We start from the raw sequence: 19,332 nt of genomic DNA, 5'->3' as shown, positions 1-19,332 counted from the left end.
GGCGGTGGGTCGAAAACCGGGGAGCGAGTCTCGTGCGCCTCGTTTCCCGCGGACGAAAGACAGAATGAGAGCCCCGGTGTTGGTGGGCGGAAGTATGAATAGGGAAGGACGGACACGCGGTCACCACGTGGGAGGTCAGAGAAAGACCGGGGACTGGGTTGTCGTAAATTAATAAAAATGACATCACTGACATTTTTCCACATTTGGCGGTGTTTTGTACGTTTTTTGTTTAGGTTGTGCGCACGTCTGCTGAAAACGGAAGGTTTCACTTTATCCTAACTCTTATTTTCATAACAAACTACGGTCGGTTTGCGCCAGTCATGTATCTGTAAAAATCGGACACTTCCAGCAAAACTTGCCAAAGCAAGCCAGACTGCTAGAATTACTTCTACTCAGAGATTACATCCATCAAGATGTAAGGAGTTTTGTGAGGTTCATGTTGAAACCAAACCCTTATACATACTCACAGTACCTCAACCAAAAGCCCCAATCGTCCATGAACTGAAGATTGTACATCCAGGTAGTTAGATATGCATGATAACGGTTACTCAAGCGACTGGATAGAATTCTGTAGCCCCCAATCAGTTACAGAATCTGCTTGCAATGTTGCGTTAAGTTTGACAAGGTTATGGCCTTCCTTCATAATAAACTTGGTAGGTAAACATTCCAAACGTAAAGCAGTGGGGACACCATGCGACCTTTACAAGTACTGCAACCATGGTCAATATCGACCGAAGGGGGCCATATATGTGTGATGCATAATACTGTAAATGCATTTAAGTTTGCGGGGATTTAATTTCACGGTAGCGGGAAAAGAGACTTTTCGCGGTGGATTTAAGTTCGCGGTAACACCATAGACTGCACTCACTGCAGTCTAATACCATTATAGAAAAATGTTCGCGGTGGTTTTAATCGCGAACATTAGTCCACCGCGAACATTTCTGCATTTACAGTATCGGCAATGTTGCCTGGTGCTCTACATATATTGCAATTTTGATAGCATAAAACAAGTAACGTTACAAGAAAAGGCAGAAAAGACATCATGGTTAAAATCCACAACAATTCTCATTTCATGTGGTCCACCCAGGGGATTTATTATGTACATTGTAACAGTCAGTCACTCAATCCTCAAAGTGAACTTATGGACTGTCCCAGTAAACTTAACACTGCTCTTACAAGAATATGACGATCTTTTTAAGTTCTTAAAGGAAATCACATGTCACTTCACCATCTACAGTAAAACTTGGCCAGCCAAATACCAGGCATAGCCAAGTCCCTCCAGTCATAAGCCATATGGAACTGTACTGTCCAATTTCAAATAGTTAAGAGTTACTTACGACCTTATTTTCTAAAGCAACAATCACTCCTCAGTTACCAACCATGTTCCTCAGTCCCTTGAGGGTCCTTGAGCAGTTGTTTCACCGCACTTTGAAAAAGTGTGACTGCACTTTGCAACCTGTGATACATGTACGTACCTACACCAGAGCAGTAGTAGCCACTCAATACAACTCAGCCTGTCTTACTTGAGATAAAAGAGAGGTGGTGAAGGCAACTACCGTGAGCACTGCCTTTGGACTTGCAGCTCCAAGGTGATAAGTTAAATCACTGCAGAGATGGGCTTTGCTAGAGATGTAGCTAAGCCCATCCATCTCATCATATTGGATGGACCTGGGTCACCAGCCAATCTCTAAGATCATGTGACAAGATCCAGAGGACACTGGGTACTCTCCAAGCAGATGTTCGGCTGTGGCTGTTTCTGACATGTTTTAGCCGTTTTTGTCTGTTTTGTACTGTTTTCTTCATATCCGCCAGCGTGGCTGGCAAAATAGAATGCTAAACAAAAGCAAACCACCTAAAACACATTTAAAAAATAGCTGGAGCTGAACCTCTGCTTGGAGAGTAGACTCTGGGTGTAAATTACAGTCAAAAATGTCCTTTCGAGTTTGCAGACCTTTTGGCCATTTGATCTTCTTGTTTTTCTAACAAGGGCATTAATGTTACTTCTCCATTTGTGTGACAATAATCTTGGTTCCATCAGCAAAAATAATGACTATCATATTTTGGTTCTAAAATGTAAATGTTTGCTCTTGATGTTCCCCGCTGTCGAGTGGTTTCACGTCGACAGCTTCTCCACAAACACCTCAAGAATGTCCTCATCCACCACGCCCATAAACGTGTCAACAACCTTCCCGTCTTTCAGCCCAACAACCGTCGGCACCGCACGCACCTGGCAGGGGAGGAGACACAGTTTAGTTCATTGCCTAGAAGTGGTATTATGAACACAAAACAAACAGGTATGTGTGGGGAAACCATAGGGACTTACCCCTTCTAAATTTTCTGCCAATCACTGTCAACCTCATTCACAGAATGACCCTTCTATGTACATTTTGTATCTAAAGCAGTGAAACTGATTTCTGATACTTATGACCCCCTCTTGCAAAAAGTGGTGTGTTCCTGACGTCACTGCTGGGGATAGAAGGGTGACATTCTGTGAACAAGGTCGACAGTGATTGACCGAAAATTTAGAAGTCCCCTATAGTTTAATTCAGTGTTGGAAGTAAAGTGTTAGCATTTTTCCATGATGGATTCTACCAACACAGATGAACTTTCATGCTTTGCTTGAGGATATCTTACTGCACCACAGGATGTCTGCTACTTAACTGTAACCCTGGTGACAGCTGTCTGGCCTAGGTCGTTGACCTTATTTGTATGGCGAAGAAGAAGAAACAGAGCAAAATAATATGAAGGTAAACATAAATTTGCTTTAGGATATCTTACATCATACTGCATGGCGATCTCCTGCAGGTTGTCAATGTCGACCTTGGCCAGTTCCACATCTCCGTTCTTCGCTGAGATGACCTTGTCCAGACGAGGCGCCAGAACCTTGCAGGGGCCGCACCATCTGTAAGAAGGGGGGTGTGATGGGGTGATCTTTTTCAAATAAGTGATGGTTTTAGAAACAAACAAAGAAAACATTACGATATCTGACAATTATATGTTATCACATTGATTATGCATGTTTGCCTCTCTCAACTTTGACAAGTTTTATTCAAAATGCACGGGCTTGCAGGATGTCCAGTTGGAAGCATCCTGAATTGTTCTGAACTACACAACTGGTAGCTCCACTGTAATTACAATGAAAACAATACTAGGGCACCAATTCATATAAAAAGTCACATATGCCATTAAAAAATATTTGTAAGCTTTTCCTTTTAAATATCCTATCTAATTTTCCTAAAGAACATTTCCTGTAAGCAAGGATACCAGGTTCCAATTTGTTCACTGTGCTGACATCATAGGAATTTAATTTGAATACCTGGCGGCAGGATTCAAGAACTGGAAGTATGATTTTCAAGGTGTAGTTCCCTCAGAAATTCCAATAAATTTCACAAGCACAAACTCAAGCCAAAGCACAAAAGTTCCATGAAACTGACACATGTATATCACTTATGCTGAATAGAGAATAAGAACTTGGCCTCCATAGCAGGCTCTCTGGGGCCTATTTTTGTGCTCATATTCATAATACACTTTTGTTGGCCATTTCTTTTTGTACTTGTTGTGCCAGTTGTCGCTGATTACTGTCCCGTACAAAAAGAAATGGCCAACAAAAATGTGTATTATGAGCCAAAAAAAGGCCCAGAGAGGTAGCCTGTGTTTACACAAGCTCTCGCCGGCTGGGCTTAATGACCCCCTCCCCCCTAGGGAGGGGGCAATCGTAGGGCCGGCCGCTAGGGGCGCGATTTTAGTCAGGCTACCAGAGAGGCTGCTATGCAGGACAATATGAACTCACGTTGCGTGGAAGTCCACTATGACAGGTTTCGTGTTGTTCAAGACTCTGTCCTTAAAGTCCTCCTCGTCCTGCACGTTGAAGGAAAACCTCAGGACTCGGCTGGTGGAGAACGGAGCGGCTTGTCTCGCGCTGAGGAGATGGGGACTCGCTAACGGTGGTCTATGAAGCCGTGCAACAGAGGCAGAGGCTTGGAGAAGTCTTGTCAATGGTCTTAGTGCCATGGCTGCAGGTTGGGGACCTTTGGAATAGGAGAAAAATGACATGTTGTAGTCTTTGGTTACTATAACTAGCCAATTTTCCACCAGTGTATTCTGATGCTGACAAGGGACTCACTATTATGGAGGTCTGTGGGGTGGGGTGTGAAGCCTTGCGACAGAAACAAAAGTTTTGTCAACGGTCTTAGTGCCATGGCTGCAGGTTGGGGACCTTCAGATTTGGAGAAAAATCAGGTTTCAGTCTTAGATTATTGGAATTAGCTAATTTCCACTAGCGCGTGGTGATGGCTGACATTGGCTAACGAAGATTTGTGAAGAGGTGTGGCAGAGGCAGAGGTATGGAGGAGTCTAAAGTTAACGGTCTCAGTGTATCCACCACTAGTCTGGCACTGAGAGGGACTGGCCAACGAGAGTCTGTGGGGTGGAGTGTGAAGCCGTGCGGCCGTGACAGAGGCTTGGAGGAGTCTTGTCAACGGTCGCAGTGCCATGGCTGCAGGTTGGGGACCTTTGTGTAAACGGGGCCATCCCGTTTAGACTAAGATGTTTGGTATCCTAGGCTAGAGTGACAGCAATTAGTTAATGTGCCTAGCGACGGCCGGGTCCTCTCTGTTCTCTGATACCCCACCGTCAGCTGGCCGGGAAAGGCCCACAGTGGGAGATCAGGTAACCACTGCAATTAAGCTAGTCGGCAGAGGTCAAGTACCAGGTTAATAGGATCGGGAGTAAGAAACTTTGTAAATAAGACAAACGCACGCAGAACTTGTTACCAAAAGTGTTAGGATAACTATTGAATGTTGACTATGTGACCGACGTTGTTGACTAATACTAGTAGTAGCGCTAGTCTCGACTTTGACTTAAGATGGCCCAACATTGTAACTCGACCGGAGCCGTTTGATTGACACCTTCGCCTGGGATCCCACGTCCGATATCTCGGTCACTGTGAATGGAATGTACAGAGTCCCGGACCGGCTGGAAGATGAGTTGATGTATAGCTTAGTAACCACGCCGGATCCCTAGTTACCGATCGATGATGTAACCGACATAGAAAACTCCAATGTTAGCGAAACTACGGGACGTTTCCCGTTTGAAACATGACAGAATTGTTGTGAGAAGTTGTACTCATAGTTTAGGATAGCAATGGCGACTGACAGAAGTCGGATTCGAATGTTAATAAGATTTCTTTGTGATGTACAGTGTTCTAGAGTGTCAGAATACCTGTTGCTCCTTCCCTCTCTCAGAGTTGGTACAGTCCAGAAAGTTTGACAGCTGCATTCGAACTTGCATTATAAAGTTTTGGCCGGTTGTGCCCAAAGCAGTTCCAAGGGGGTGAGTAGCCCGAGGGCTGACCGAGGCATAAGTTCACGACCCCGCCGGTCTGACCCTCAGGTGAAGCCTCCGAGGAGCTTTTTAATATGAAATTTACTGGTTTTCTTACGCTTTGCCACTCAATGTCACTTGAGTTCCGGACTTCTGAGAAGTTATTAGTCCTCATTTACATGTTTCCTGGGCCAATCAGATTCTAAAGATTCGCATAAGATTAGCCGTATTTGGTCTTGGCCCAACCCAAAATTTAAAAGATAAAAAGGAGACACTCGATTCAGAGAGTGCAGTTCGTGCCGTGGCAGCAGTTTCGTGCCGTGGCAGCAGTTTCGTGCCGTGGCAGTTTCGTGCCGTGGCAGTTTCGTGCCGTAGCAGTCGTTTCGTGCCGAGAAAGGTAGCGGCCTCGGGCCGTGGCAGTTTTGCCACGTGCTGAAAGAAGTTGTGGAAAGATCTGGAAAGTTTGGACTTCAGTGACAGAAAGTAGGATCTGGACTTTGCCAACTGAGAGTGAAGAGTACTTCTGATTGTTACCAGCGACGGCCATCACCAGTTGAGTTGTGAATAAAGTCGATCTCGAGAGAACTTGAACTTCGCCTTGCCTCAATCACTTCGGACATCATAGCAGGGTCCAAGCTAAGTCTTGGCACTCTCACATCTGGCGCTGCGAGCAAGGACGAAGAAGTCGCAGAGAAACCGGGAAATCCATTGGATCGCAAGTTCAAGGCGGACAATAGAAAGGACAACGGAACCACAAGGCGTGCTGGAGGGAGCAGGCGCAGCGAAGCCCAATGGTCAAGACCGAAGTGGACTGGAGGTGGGTAGTACTGTTGTTATGGACAGACCCACGTTGCACGGCTTTTACCCGGTCTTAGTTAATAGTGTTTTGATAGATTGACAGCAGAAACGAGCGAGAAAATGGAGAGAGAAATCAGTGCCCTTGTTAGATTGTCGTTTGTTTTGATGGTACTTGTGGGAACGGGAACTTCGACAGGGGCCCCGGGGCAGGCTACGTCCAGTCCGTGTAGCCGGAGGGACGTGCCGAGTCCAAGTCCTAGAGTAGGGGGTCCGGGATACCCACCAGACAGAGATAGATCCCCGAACCGGTATGGAAAAGGCGCACACGCCACTTGTTGTCGAGACGTCAACGCGGACGCTCGGGCACTAGATGTCTTCCAAATACGGAAGGTCGTCGGAGTGGTGCCCTAGTGACCCGTGTTGATAATTGTCTCTGTTTTTTTTTAGGATGGATAGATTGACCCACGGCACGGTTAAGGATTAACGAGTAATGGAAACCCTTTTTGATTTTGGCATGGATATGCAAACTGTTGAAATGTGAAAAGTGATGATTTGGGAATATGATAGTATTAAGTTGAGTTTTTGGCTCCGGAGAGCCGGCAGTCGTAGTCGGTTGTGTGATTGCGTCAAGTTCGCAAGTCCGCTTCCGCCAAATTATGTCAGAGAGAGATATGTTGATGATGTAGTAGTTAGATACCTCAGGTGTACCTCGGGACGGCTGTCCCGGTGCACACCCCGGGCTTCTTGGTGGGTCAGCCCGGCTAGTATTGCGTGTAGGCATCCAAATCGGACTCGTGCAAACTGGCAGGTTGGTTCCCAGGTTGTCAGGGGAGGGGCAGTTGTTCGGCTGGTAGGGCACGCTGGGACGGGCTGAAGGCAGTCGTGATAGTGTGTAGATTAGAGTGATGTTGTGGCATGGAAGCCAAGGCTGACAGGCGCCCCTTCATGACGTTTGGCTCGCCGCTGCTGCTCATGGGTGGGTACACCAAACCGGTCACCACTCGCCGTTACGAAGTTGTGCAACCCATCACCCAAACGGGCGGGTTGCAGGCTGACTACATCGTGGTGGCAGCGTCGGCCAAGCGGGGGTTCGAGGAGTCTGTCCCCTGAGAAGTTTTGAGTAGACGCAGGACGCGTCCGGAAATTCAGTTTTGATGTTGTTTTATGGAAATTAGGGATGAAGGGAAGGATGATGAGATGGAAAGGTACACTTTGTGACAGTTTTCCTTTCGCGACGCTTGATCTGCTACTTCACTCGCAGTGCTCAGTTGTGTAACCCAAAACCCAAACGGGCGGGATTCAGGCGAAACGCGTCGTGGTGACAAGGGCGATCAAGCGAGGATTACTGTCACATCGGAGTTGATTGGTAGATGAACGCGTGGACCCAGCAAAAGGGGCGCGTTGGAAATGTTAGGATAAATTGTTGTGATAACCTGAGACGGTTGATGAAGTAGAGTAGAGTTGGTAACGTGATATGTCCACGGACCCTGAGGCTGAACAAGGTGCCCCGCTGGATGAAATAGGCTAAGGATAGGTTAAGGATTAGAATTAGCTCGGTACAGAAAGTACCGCGAAACGGTTCTCCGACATATGTTGGACAGAAGATGTCAACAGACATGAATCCAGTGTGATGGTTTCATATTGTGTTTGGAGATACCAGAATTCTCTTAAATTGTAACTCTCGACACAGGGTCGTATGAGTGCTTCTCCGCCCATCCACCTGGCGGAAAGGATTGATTTGACAGTACTAGTGATAATGATAAGGATAAGTTAAGGTGAAAATTTAGTGTAAGGTGTGTTAGGTGAATAAGGTAGAAGACCGGGTTAGGGCTTGTGTATGCGTGTGTCTGTTTCAGTACTGCAGGACTACCACCCAACGGCCTGGCCAACCGGACATACCGGCTCCTTCGATTCAGCTCAGCTATACGAGACGTTCCGAGCCAGCGTGGCCAAGACTAAGTTCTCCTACGGCACAAGGCTGGGCACTGGAAGTTCCTTCTACCCACTACAAGGTCCAGAAGCAGACCATCCCGTTGAATTCTCCAAGTCCAACACCAGGCAGGCTGCTGGACTTCATCGACAAGGGAGTGATCAGCATAAAGAAGCTGAAGAACCTGATCCTGGACGAGGCTGACAGTATGTTGGACATGGGCTTGAGTCAGAGATCCGCAGGCTGGTGGAGACAGCTTCCTGGGACATGCCACGCAAGGGTGACAGATAGACCCTGGTGTTTAGCGCGACCTTCCCGGAGGAGACCCAGAAGCTTGCGCGGGACTTCCTGGAGGACTACATCTTTCTGACCACCGGCCGTGTGGGCGGAGCAAGTACCGACGCGGAGAAAATCTCCGACAACCGAGAAACTTAGGCCGGAAACGTGTGCTGGCGTCGACGTGGCGGAGACTAAGAGGAATGCTGATTTCTCGGACAATGACTAGTCTCGTTTGGACGCAGTCGCGACCATGGAAAGACGATGACGTCAATCATGTGATGCAGTCCGGGGACGTCAACAGCCTGCAGCTGTCGTAAGCGATGGGGTTTCGTGGAACATTGATACATCATCATTTCTACTTCTCCCCGCTCCAGTCCTTAGGCGAGACTCCTTACGCCACCGAACTTTCCGGTATCGCGTAGCCGTTCTACCACCGACACCCTTCCCAGTCTTCCATGGTACCAGTCTGTCTCCGGAGCTGCCACTAACGTTCGTCGCGGATCGTCAGCTTCACGTCGGTGGAATTCCCCCTGGATGGACATCGTATAGAGACCAACCCCGCCAGAACAGTCGAAACGGGGTATGATCTTGTTCTCGGAGAACTAGTGAGGACGCAGAACCCATGGATTACGTAGCTGAACCCATGGATTACAAAGCAGAGCGCTGTCCTGACGTAATGAACGCTATTCCTGGGCAGAGGTGCGCGAGGCCTGGAGACGACGAGAGCCAGCCTCCGAAAACGAACTGTGAAACAAAGGACATTCCGCGACGTAGCCAATAGGGTAAGGTTAAGATAGGATAGGGTAAGGTTAAGGTAAGAGTAGGGTAAGGATAGGAAATGTGTAAGTGATATAATGTGTTTTGACAAGCGGTCAATGACCGAGACGAAGTAGTAATGACTAGATTTGTGATGTGATGGTAACAAGCGAAGCGTGCGGTAGTCCTGATGAGGTAATTAGTGGTCGGGTAATCGGGACAGGACGGGTGGCCCCAAGGAGGTTAGATGATAAAGTTGTGGCCGGAGAACCCCCGCCAAGCTCTCAGGAACCCTGGGAGAAGGCCACCGAGGTGGTTGTACACAGCACCCGTTGTTGTGTGTGCGGTGCGTTGTTATTATATCGAGTCGGTACCACCTTGGATAGAAACGGTTACACTTGCGGTTTGATGCAGTCCCAGTTTCTGATGAAGAATGTACTTTGTACTCGGGGCTCCCTTACGCAAAATTATTGTAATGAAGTAAATGAGTAGTTACTGTATTCAGAACTCTCGATTGCTACCTATGGCCGCATCCGTAGCCGTTGGGAGTGCTAGCAACGATAGGGCGGGGAATGGTTGTCTCCCGACCGCTGTACGTGGTCTAGCCGCTCACCGGGAGGGATAGCTGCTGTAGTAAGGTTCTCCATTGGTCCCTATGTCGGCGTCCGTAACCGTTAGGTGTCCTCCAGTTAGTTACCCCTTAGGAATTGCAGCACTTGATGTTCTTCCGCCCCTGGTAGATAGTTGAGAGGCGAAAGTGATAACGATAAGTTGAGGACTTTAATAGCCGCGAAGTATCAGCTCCCATTCGAATCGTCGAAAGTAGCCATCTCGGGGTCACTGAACCCTAGCCCCAGCGGAAAAGTAGTTGAGTTTGATGTCAACTTTGAATTTTCACGTGGCGGTAGTTTAAGTCGCCACAGGGCAAAGAGTGTCGACAAGAAATTGCGGGAGTAATAGTGTAGTCCGTGTTTCCGTAGTGCTGTAGCCCTCCGCAATTTGCCAGTCGGAGATTTCGTGAACAGTGGCTGCTGTTATTATCCGTTATTGTTTGTTCTCCTTGTACCTTCTGTCTGGTGTACCTTGGTAATCGGTACCCATTCAGTCCCCAAAGGTACTGTCCACTGCGCCAGGGACGGCGCAGGATTTAAGTTGGGGGGTGTAAACGGGGCCATCCCGTTTAGACTAAGATGTTTGGTATCCTAGGCTAGAGTGACAGCAATTAGTTAATGTGCCTAGCGACGGCCGGGTCCTCTCTGTTCTCTGATACCCCACCGTCAGCTGGCCGGGAAAGGCCCACAGTGGGAGATCAGGTAACCACTGCAATTAAGCTAGTCGGCAGAGGTCAAGTACCAGGTTAATAGGATCGGGAGTAAGAAACTTTGTAAATAAGACAAACGCACGCAGAACTTGTTACCAAAAGTGTTAGGATAACTATTGAATGTTGACTATGTGACCGACGTTGTTGACTAATACTAGTAGTAGCGCTAGTCTCGACTTTGACTTAAGATGGCCCAACATTGTAACTCGACCGGAGCCGTTTGATTGACACCTTCGCCTGGGATCCCACGTCCGATATCTCGGTCACTGTGAATGGAATGTACAGAGTCCCGGACCGGCTGGAAGATGAGTTGATGTATAGCTTAGTAACCACGCCGGATCCCTAGTTACCGATCGATGATGTAACCGACATAGAAAACTCCAATGTTAGCGAAACTACGGGACGTTTCCCGTTTGAAACATGACAGAATTGTTGTGAGAAGTTGTACTCATAGTTTAGGATAGCAATGGCGACTGACAGAAGTCGGATTCGAATGTTAATAAGATTTCTTTGTGATGTACAGTGTTCTAGAGTGTCAGAATACCTGTTGCTCCTTCCCTCTCTCAGAGTTGGTACAGTCCAGAAAGTTTGACAGCTGCATTCGAACTTGCATTATAAAGTTTTGGCCGGTTGTGCCCAAAGCAGTTCCAAGGGGGTGAGTAGCCCGAGGGCTGACCGAGGCATAAGTTCACGACCCCGCCGGTCTGACCCTCAGGTGAAGCCTCCGAGGAGCTTTTTAATATGAAATTTACTGGTTTTCTTACGCTTTGCCACTCAATGTCACTTGAGTTCCGGACTTCTGAGAAGTTATTAGTCCTCATTTACATGTTTCCTGGGCCAATCAGATTCTAAAGATTCGCATAAGATTAGCCGTATTTGGTCTTGGCCCAACCCAAAATTTAAAAGATAAAAAGGAGACACTCGATTCAGAGAGTGCAGTTCGTGCCGTGGCAGCAGTTTCGTGCCGTGGCAGCAGTTTCGTGCCGTGGCAGTTTCGTGCCGTGGCAGTTTCGTGCCGTAGCAGTCGTTTCGTGCCGAGAAAGGTAGCGGCCTCGGGCCGTGGCAGTTTTGCCACGTGCTGAAAGAAGTTGTGGAAAGATCTGGAAAGTTTGGACTTCAGTGACAGAAAGTAGGATCTGGACTTTGCCAACTGAGAGTGAAGAGTACTTCTGATTGTTACCAGCGACGGCCATCACCAGTTGAGTTGTGAATAAAGTCGATCTCGAGAGAACTTGAACTTCGCCTTGCCTCAATCACTTCGGACATCATAGCAGGGTCCAAGCTAAGTCTTGGCACTCTCACATTTGGATTTGGAAAAAATGTTTTAATGTTACTGATTTTCCACTAGTATACTCTGGTGATGACAGGGACTTGCAAATGGAGATTTGTGGGGTGGGGTGTGAAGCCGTGCAGCTGAGACAGAGGCTTGGAGGAGTCTTGTTAACGGTCTGAGTGCCATGGCTGCAGGTTTGGGACCTATAGCATAGGATAAAAATGTTTAAGTCTAAGATTATTGGAACTAGCTCATTTTCCACTAGTCTGACACTGAGAGGGACTGGCCAACAGTGACCTGTGGGGTGGGGTGTGATGCCATGGACTGGAGAAGTCTTGTCAACGGTCTCAGCGCCATGGCTGCAGGTTGGGGACCTTCGGATTAGGAGAAAAATCACATTTCTGTACATGTACATGTTCATGTATGAGTACATGTTCTGGTCTTAGATTATAGGAGTTAGCCAATTTTTCAATAGTTATAATCTGATGCTGACAGGAACTGGCTTTAAACAGTGATCTGTGGGGTGGGGTTTGAAGACATGCGGCCGAGACAGAGGCTTGGAGACGTCTTGTCGCTCAATGCCATGACTGCAGGTTGGGACCATCAGAATAGGAGAACATTTGCTACAGGCATGAAGACAACACTGAATAGATATGGTCACACCAGCTGGAGTTTGTCTACTACTTGAGAAACAAATTGTGCATCCAGAAGTCTCATATGTCCCAATGCACTGTTTGGTACACCACTACTGTGACGTGTAATTGTCAGTGCAGATCACATTATTTACGATTTTTTGCCAAATATCTTCTTGAAGATATGCTTATAAATTCATAGCATATTTATTACACACGTGACATAGCACAGTTCAAAATAATTATTAATATGACCCCAGCAGAACCTAAGTATAGCTACATATGCTATAGCGTCTGCTGCGTCCTGTCAATACTCTTGGTCTCATAACTCTTGGTATTTAGGTCACAAATTTTGCCCCGGACAGCAAACAACATGGTATTGCGTCACTGCAAACTTTAGTCCTTCGCTCGTATAGGTCGTGAACTGCACATCTGGGACAAATTCTGAGAACTGCATATTTGACACTGAGCCTGATTTTTTCTGGCATTACCCAACTTAATTTTTTCGTCGGTGGCATCCTGAAAACCAGACAGAAAACGCAAGTTATGACACTTACAGAAATGTTGTCACCTTCACGCTTTCTCTCCGGACCAGCTGTATGTGTATACGTCACTGAAAGCGTGGGGATCCCTCCCGGTGCATGGCGGGAAATCCGTGCACACGGTTTGTGATGTCACGCCTAGAAACCCCCTAGCGACAGGAACGCCGCCAGACGACCAAAACAACGCGCTCGCGAGCGGACCTCATTCAGACAACACCACAGGTATTTTCGGTGATTTCTGTCAACTTTTTGCGCTTTCGAAGATATTCTATCGGCTTTTCCGCTCCTGCAGTTGTGCATGTTGTGCAGGTTTTTATTTTACCGGAGTTGAAGCCAGATTTCGCCGCCTCAGGTACCACCTGTTGCATATAAGTCAGACCCGAATAGCAGACGACGCAAAATCGCTCATAAGGTGCTGCTAGAAGATATTCTACGTTTCTACCAAAAGCAATATTAGAAAAAAAATGTTTGTCAATTCTATTGAACAGTTGACATAGAAGGATTATTTGGACATGATGAAATATCTTTTGACGTAACTTGAGAACTCTTGCAAGTCCCTCAAACTTTGAAGGCCTTTGAACCGATCTAATAACTTCGCGCCCCAGTTCCAAACAAAAGAAGTCAACAGAGGTGGCTGCTTAACAACAGGCACACTGTGGCCGCGCAGTTCATAGTTCCGTTTGATTACCCGATAGAGCAAACAATGTGCTGGCGATTGACAACCCTAGTCTATGATTTCTTAGTCCGAATATGCCATAAAGTTTGCAAGTACTAACTAGTAGTTGCTCGTAAACGGTCGAATGACAAGCGGCAAATGGAATGGTTGTCAACAGTTAAAACCGATCAAAACTTGTTGGAAAGAGCGATCTTTTCTTCTGTAATATTCTTCAATCAGTTGGCTGAAATATTTTCCAAGTAGTACGTAGAGGGATGCAGTCTTGTATGCCCGAGTTTTGAATAGGATTTTGGACACTTTTCTTGAGTACAATAACATGAGAGCCGTCACGTACCACTTTGCTGTGATAACTAACAACAACAACAGTAACACAACACTTAGTTAGTGGCTGGTGGTGTATTACTTGCCCACTGGGCTAAAAACAACGACCTGTTTGTATTGCTTGCTACTTTAACAGGTGTTCGTGGCTTGTTGGTTGGTGACAAAGTCCACTGTTGACTCTTGTTACAGTTATTCGTTTGTTTTGCTTGCAGAATCCATGACGAACGCGTCACCATGAAGAGCTGTTCCATATGGCGACAAAACTGCTGGAAGAAACGTCGGACTGTTCCCTAAAACTTAATTATAGGTAACGTGATATAGTTTACATCAACTAGAAGCTGAAATGGCGGTTCCGACCATGTCCCACTTCAAAGCCAAGCGCACCCAGGCACTTCCCGACCGAAGTCTTTTCGGCACGACGTTAGATTACGACACGAACTTGAAGAAAGCGCCGACGCCCGAACTGGATAAGATCGGGGACGATCTCCTGCGACCGAACACGAAGTGGAAAGAACGCATGCAGGTGACTGTCCCCTTCGCGACGACCGTGAGCGACGAGAAGAACTTGGCCACGCTGAGTTTGAAACAGGACAACGTGAGACAACTAGCGGGAGATATCCGAGGGCTGAGAGAACAGGCGCTGTACTTCCGCCCTGAACAAGTCTTGGAGCTACAGAACATCAGAAGAAACTTGACCAAGGTTTGCAGCGTTTTTTTTCTGCTCTTCTTTAATATGCTTCCCTTACGCCGTTCTGTTTGCTTGTTTTGACATGTTTGCGATTGATACACAACCAATCAAGATACATAGAAAGATTACAGTTGGAATACGATGGCAGTGAAGGAAAGGGATAAAAAAAAATTTTGAAATCGCAAAAACGGAAATTCGCAAAAAATTACTTATTAAAGTAGAATATCTCCGTGAAAAAAACGTGTCCGTGTTGTTGAAGAGATTCATCAGTCACGTATGTAGAGTTAATAGAATTTTCATCAATCAGTGACTACTTTTTAAAAGTAAACACACGCACCTCCAAATTGTGTATCTTTCTATTTGTGTTGACAGAATTTTCAACTGTAGATCCGGCTTAAAAGATCTTGTTAGATCTGTAAAACATTTGTGCTTTAAATGGAAACATGTCTTCTCACTAATGATATATGACAAACTAAATGTTAAAAATACGTTTATCTTTGTTTTTGTAAAGGCGGCTGTGCGCGAAGAGCGTGAGAAAGAAGAACAAGCCTCCACCACATCCACCGGCCGGTACTACGCCGACATCAAACCCTCCTACCGGGACTTGGAACACAGCGAAGCCGTCAACAACGTGGGCATAGGAAACACTGGACAGTACGACTGGCATAGACAGGGACCCAAACGTGCGAAAGCGGCGCCCTATAAAGTGATTGGCGATGTCTTCCACACAGGCAACTTTACCACAAGTAGGCAGGCAGATCGAGGGTACGACATGCCTTTACAGCTTAAAGCTTCACAACTCAGGACTTCGGACAGGCACATGCTGGAAAAGACTAAGCAACCGAGGGTTGTAGAATCCCACCACGTCCCCGCGAACATACGGCACACGTACGGCACTAAGATCACAAAGGAAGCTATGCAAGATGAAGAATTGAAATCAAAGGTATGGACAACTTTTTTTATGCATCTGTTGATTTTTATCCAATCTTTTCATGCCTCTAAAGTACATGTAGCGTATCCTTTAGTTAGATTTTGTGCAACTGCAATTGTCTTGCCTTTCTTTTGTCGAAAACTTACTAGTACTCTAACAACTATTGATTTAGTATCCTTCTGAAAACATTCATATCCACTGAAGAAAGAATGACGCTTGCTTGTAAAGTAGTTCAAGTCACTGTGATAGTGTCAGACTCTGGCTAAAGAAAACAGACATATACAGCTTATTCTTTGTAATGATGTTCCAGACTTTCATCATGCAATTTACCACTACCAATAATGTGATCTAAGTCAGTTCAGTTCAGTTATCCATCCGGTGACACTATGAAATCCCTCCAGACGATTCTGTCTTGCATGACAGACAGGAGTTCTCCATCTTGGAGGCCAACATCTTCCTCAATCACCCTCTTAAGGGTCAGAGATCTAAATAACCATTGATTAATTGATTGATTTATTGATTGATGATTACAGGTGCTGAGAGAAAGAAGAAAGAAAACCCCCAGACACACCGCCCTCCCACCCCTTAAAGATGACATCACAGACCCCGTGTACACGGACCTCAGCAATGTCATCAGACTGGATGTCCTGCCAGGTAAGGCTAGTGTCACATTTCCACATTCACCCCAAACATCTAGCCTGGGTACCATCTGGAAAGTAGTTTGGTCCAGCGCAGGGCTCTAGCCAGCTCGAATTTTTTTCCGTCAGCCAATTCCCATTGTCGCGAAAACACTATTCCAGGAGTTAGAAAAACTGAACTGAGACCTCGAAAAACGGGTTTTTAATGAGATTATCGTATGCTGAAGGGCGCCGACACACTTCGTCAACAATAATAACAATAGCAAAACAAACAGTGTGTGGCTTTTATGGCCGTGGACGGCGTCCCCAAGCCGCCTGTAGCTTCCATCAAGGATTTTTGTCCGTCAAGGTTGACGGACTGGTTTAAAAAAATGCCGTCACACGCAGCAAATTTCCGTCAATTGACGGAAAAATGGACGCTGGCTAGAGCCCTGGTCCAGCGTTTTTTATACACTATATACAGTCACTTCTCTGCTGTTCCGTCTGGGAACCTTGACCAAGTTAACGTCTTGAATCGTCCAAATTTTGGACGAAGGCACTGATTGGTCCCTACACATCAGCGAATTAAGGAATGGGTTCAAGATCTTGTTCGAAGCGTTCCAACACCCAAAACGCCCTTTGTGCGCTGGCAGGAAAGCCTGTTGTCATCAAACAAGTGCTCTAGAAATTTGAATATACAGGTCTCAAGCTGAAGCAAACATAGGAGTGAACTACTACCCAAATGGTACGCAGGCTACCCAACATCTGCTTGGAAGTAAAGAAAATGAGAGGAAAGGTTGCTACTTTGTAAGAGTTTTAGGTAGCCCTGTGTACTCAAGACTGTTTTCTGCCCGACCCCCTACCCCCCCCCCCCCCCCCCCAGGGGCACCCTACCACACCAAGAGTGAGGTTGCCTCTCACTTCACTGTGGACGTCCACAAGAACGTACAGCGAGACGAAGACTACCTGAAGTTCGGGCGCAAAACGGACTACTTAGGTGAGATATCTCCGACCATGCTTACACCTTTTAAAAGAATAAAGTAGCTACATTCACACATACACGTAGTTTACAGTGTTCTAAGGCTTACAATGTATATGTCACATTATGACATACTATCATTATTAAGGATATGAGAATTCTTGTACACAACCAAAATTAGACTTTAATATATACTTGCTTACGTTTCGGTGTCTATCAGACACCTTCCTCAGAGCTTCTGGCTGGAGTTCTGCTTCTCGTCGCTATATGTAGATCTTCTCGTCGCAAAAGTGCCACCTACATCGGCTACATATAGCGACGAGAAGCAGAACTCCAGTCAGAAGCTCTGAGGAAGGTGTTGATATGATAGACACCAAAACGTAAGCAAGTAAGTTTAATTTTGGTTGGGTACAAGAATTCTCATATCCTATATTCTACCAACCTGATGAAATTATTTTTGGGACTATCATTATTAAATTATGTCATAAGTGGCCAGTGTTATCTGCACAAACTAACCAAGCATTTAACCTTTTGCAGCAGAAGTGTCCAGACTAACCCTATTCCACACACACATACTCTCCAAGCAGAGGTTAGGCTCCAGCTGTTTTTTTAACGTTTTTTTTCTTCATTTTTATCGGGCTTTCTATTTTTTAATTTTATCTTGCTGTGTCAAAACCTTTTTGTTTGGCTGGCGTACTTCAAGAAAAATGACAAAATAGAAAGCCTGATAAAAACGACTAAAAAATTGCTAAAAAAACAGCCGGATGGAGCCTAACCTCTGCTTGGAGAGTACACACATACATATAGAACACAACATGGTGCACTCCATGTCACCCAAGGTAACAGCCTGACCCACAGGAGGGCTGGGACAGATTCTGAAGGTGATGTGGAATACACTCTGTATTTGTCTGTCATACCCACCTGAGAAAACATGTTTCAATGCAAAACGTGTCAGAAATTCACAAAATTTGGTCTCCATGAAGAAAAATTTGTCTAAATTTCGATTTTTTTAGTGGTGTACTCAAAATGGACTATTCTTTTGAGTAGTGCCCATTCACAAGTTTCACAGACAATCAGGTCCAGACCTGGACCTGATCCTCTGACACTGGACCGTACCTGGACCTGAATTTTCTGTACCAGTGCCCTAACCACTACTAACCACCGTCACTGATTCTGACCCAGCATCTTTTTCTCCCAAACAGGCAAGTGGTGCCAGGACAATGTGTACAGGGAGAACGTAATGAAGGCTTTTGACAAATGGATTCAGGAAAAGACGGCCAAGAAACAGTAGAGATGACATGGGAGGGACAGTAACACTTAAAGGTGCTGATGATTGACTGAAGTAATGACTGTGAAAGACTGTCCCAAAGTAATTTTAGTTGTATAAGTACTGTACATTGTGGTACTTTTTGCCTGTAGGTGGTTGTATAGTAGTTTTATGACTGTGTAGTGAAATGCTTTGAGAGCCAGTATGCATTTTTTTTTTAGGTTGATGTTCCATTTTCTGTTAGGCCACACAGTATTGATTTCACAGATGGAGAAAGAACCAAAACTTGATAAAGTGGAAGCCACAAATTTAGCTCTTTTCCATCTGGATATTCAACAACAAATGTACCGTTTTCAAGACAATGATAATTGCCACGATAATTACAGGAACTTTTTTCCATGTTCTGCGTTCAATTTTACAAAAAGTGAGAGCAAAGTATTGACTTGCAGTAGCCTCTTACATACATGTAGTTACCCATCTATTGAAAATAGACCGAGACAGGTATAAACTGACACTTAGTATGAAATTATTGCCATCTGTGAAATCAAGATTTTGTGGCCTAAGAATAATGCAGAAAGTCCTGTTGTTTAAACTTTAAAGCTAAGACATAAAACGGCTATTTAATATATGTTTGCCCCAGGACGGTGGACAGAGTCCAACGTGTACCACCAGACCATGAAGAAGGTGTGGGACAAGTACATAGCCGAGCAGCCCAAGTACCAGGCCAACCGCGAAATCCTGCCGAGGGAAAAACCTAAACCCAAACCCCCGCCCAAGCCAAAATCCAAGCCCAAGCCCAAAGCTCAAGACAACGGCAAAAAAGAGGATCCACCACCACCACCACCCGAGGAGCCTCCACCTCCCCCTCCTGTAGAGGAGGAGAACTTCTGGGACTTTTATGATCAACCGTTAAATCTATAAATAAGGCTTCGCCAATTTCATTTGTTGGTTATCGGATTGAAGAAAAAAATACCTGGAGGATCAACATGAGAATGGGTCT

General features: G+C 45.9%; 2 protein-coding genes and 1 pseudogene across 2 annotated transcripts; 2 read left to right on the top strand and 1 right to left on the bottom strand.

The window, feature by feature from the left end:
* Positions 1 to 1,046: 1,046 nt before the first annotated feature.
* On the bottom strand, positions 1,047 to 12,984 carry LOC118429091 (thioredoxin, mitochondrial-like). Its single transcript, XM_035839466.1, has 4 exons — positions 12,869 to 12,984; positions 3,791 to 4,028; positions 2,779 to 2,902; positions 1,047 to 2,227 (listed from the first exon to the last, which is right to left on the bottom strand). Exons 2-4 carry the CDS (start codon positions 4,009 to 4,011, stop codon positions 2,114 to 2,116), a joined length of 459 nt encoding a protein of 152 aa, XP_035695359.1. The 5' UTR covers positions 4,012 to 4,028; positions 12,869 to 12,984; the 3' UTR covers positions 1,047 to 2,113.
* Positions 7,036 to 10,261, top strand: LOC118428618 (annotated as a pseudogene).
* LOC118428617 lies at positions 12,942 to 19,307 on the top strand. Its single transcript, XM_035838722.1, has 6 exons — positions 12,942 to 13,075; positions 14,063 to 14,550; positions 15,050 to 15,481; positions 16,003 to 16,123; positions 16,970 to 17,083; positions 18,973 to 19,307. Exons 2-6 carry the CDS (start codon positions 14,194 to 14,196, stop codon positions 19,251 to 19,253), a joined length of 1,305 nt encoding a protein of 434 aa, XP_035694615.1. The 5' UTR covers positions 12,942 to 13,075; positions 14,063 to 14,193; the 3' UTR covers positions 19,254 to 19,307.
* Positions 19,308 to 19,332: the final 25 nt, after the last annotated feature.

The sequence above is a fragment of the Branchiostoma floridae genome, chromosome 13 (genome assembly GCF_000003815.2).
Source record: "Branchiostoma floridae strain S238N-H82 chromosome 13, Bfl_VNyyK, whole genome shotgun sequence".
Classification (NCBI taxonomy): Eukaryota; Metazoa; Chordata; class Leptocardii; order Amphioxiformes; family Branchiostomatidae; genus Branchiostoma; species Branchiostoma floridae.
Note: the sequence above shows the minus strand (reverse complement) of the source record. Positions and strands in the feature narration are given on the sequence as shown.

Excerpts from the sequence above, each read along its gene's own strand:
- LOC118428617 (XM_035838722.1), top strand. The coding sequence starts at position 14,194 with ATGGCGGTTCCGACCATGTCCCACTTCAAAGCCAAGCGCACCCAGGCA. Across the intron at positions 15,482-16,002 it reads ATGAAGAATTGAAATCAAAG|GTGCTGAGAGAAAGAAGAAA; the intron begins GTATGGACAACT and ends TGATGATTACAG. Across the intron at positions 17,084-18,972 it reads GCGCAAAACGGACTACTTAG|GACGGTGGACAGAGTCCAAC; the intron begins GTGAGATATCTC and ends TGTTTGCCCCAG.
- LOC118429091 (XM_035839466.1), bottom strand. The coding sequence starts at position 4,011 with ATGGCACTAAGACCATTGACAAGACTTCTCCAAGCCTCTGCCTCTGTT. Across the intron at positions 2,903-3,790 it reads ATAGTGGACTTCCACGCAAC|ATGGTGCGGCCCCTGCAAGG; the intron begins GTGAGTTCATAT and ends CCCTTCTTACAG. Across the intron at positions 2,228-2,778 it reads AGATCGCCATGCAGTATGAT|GTGCGTGCGGTGCCGACGGT; the intron begins GTAAGATATCCT and ends CTCCCCTGCCAG.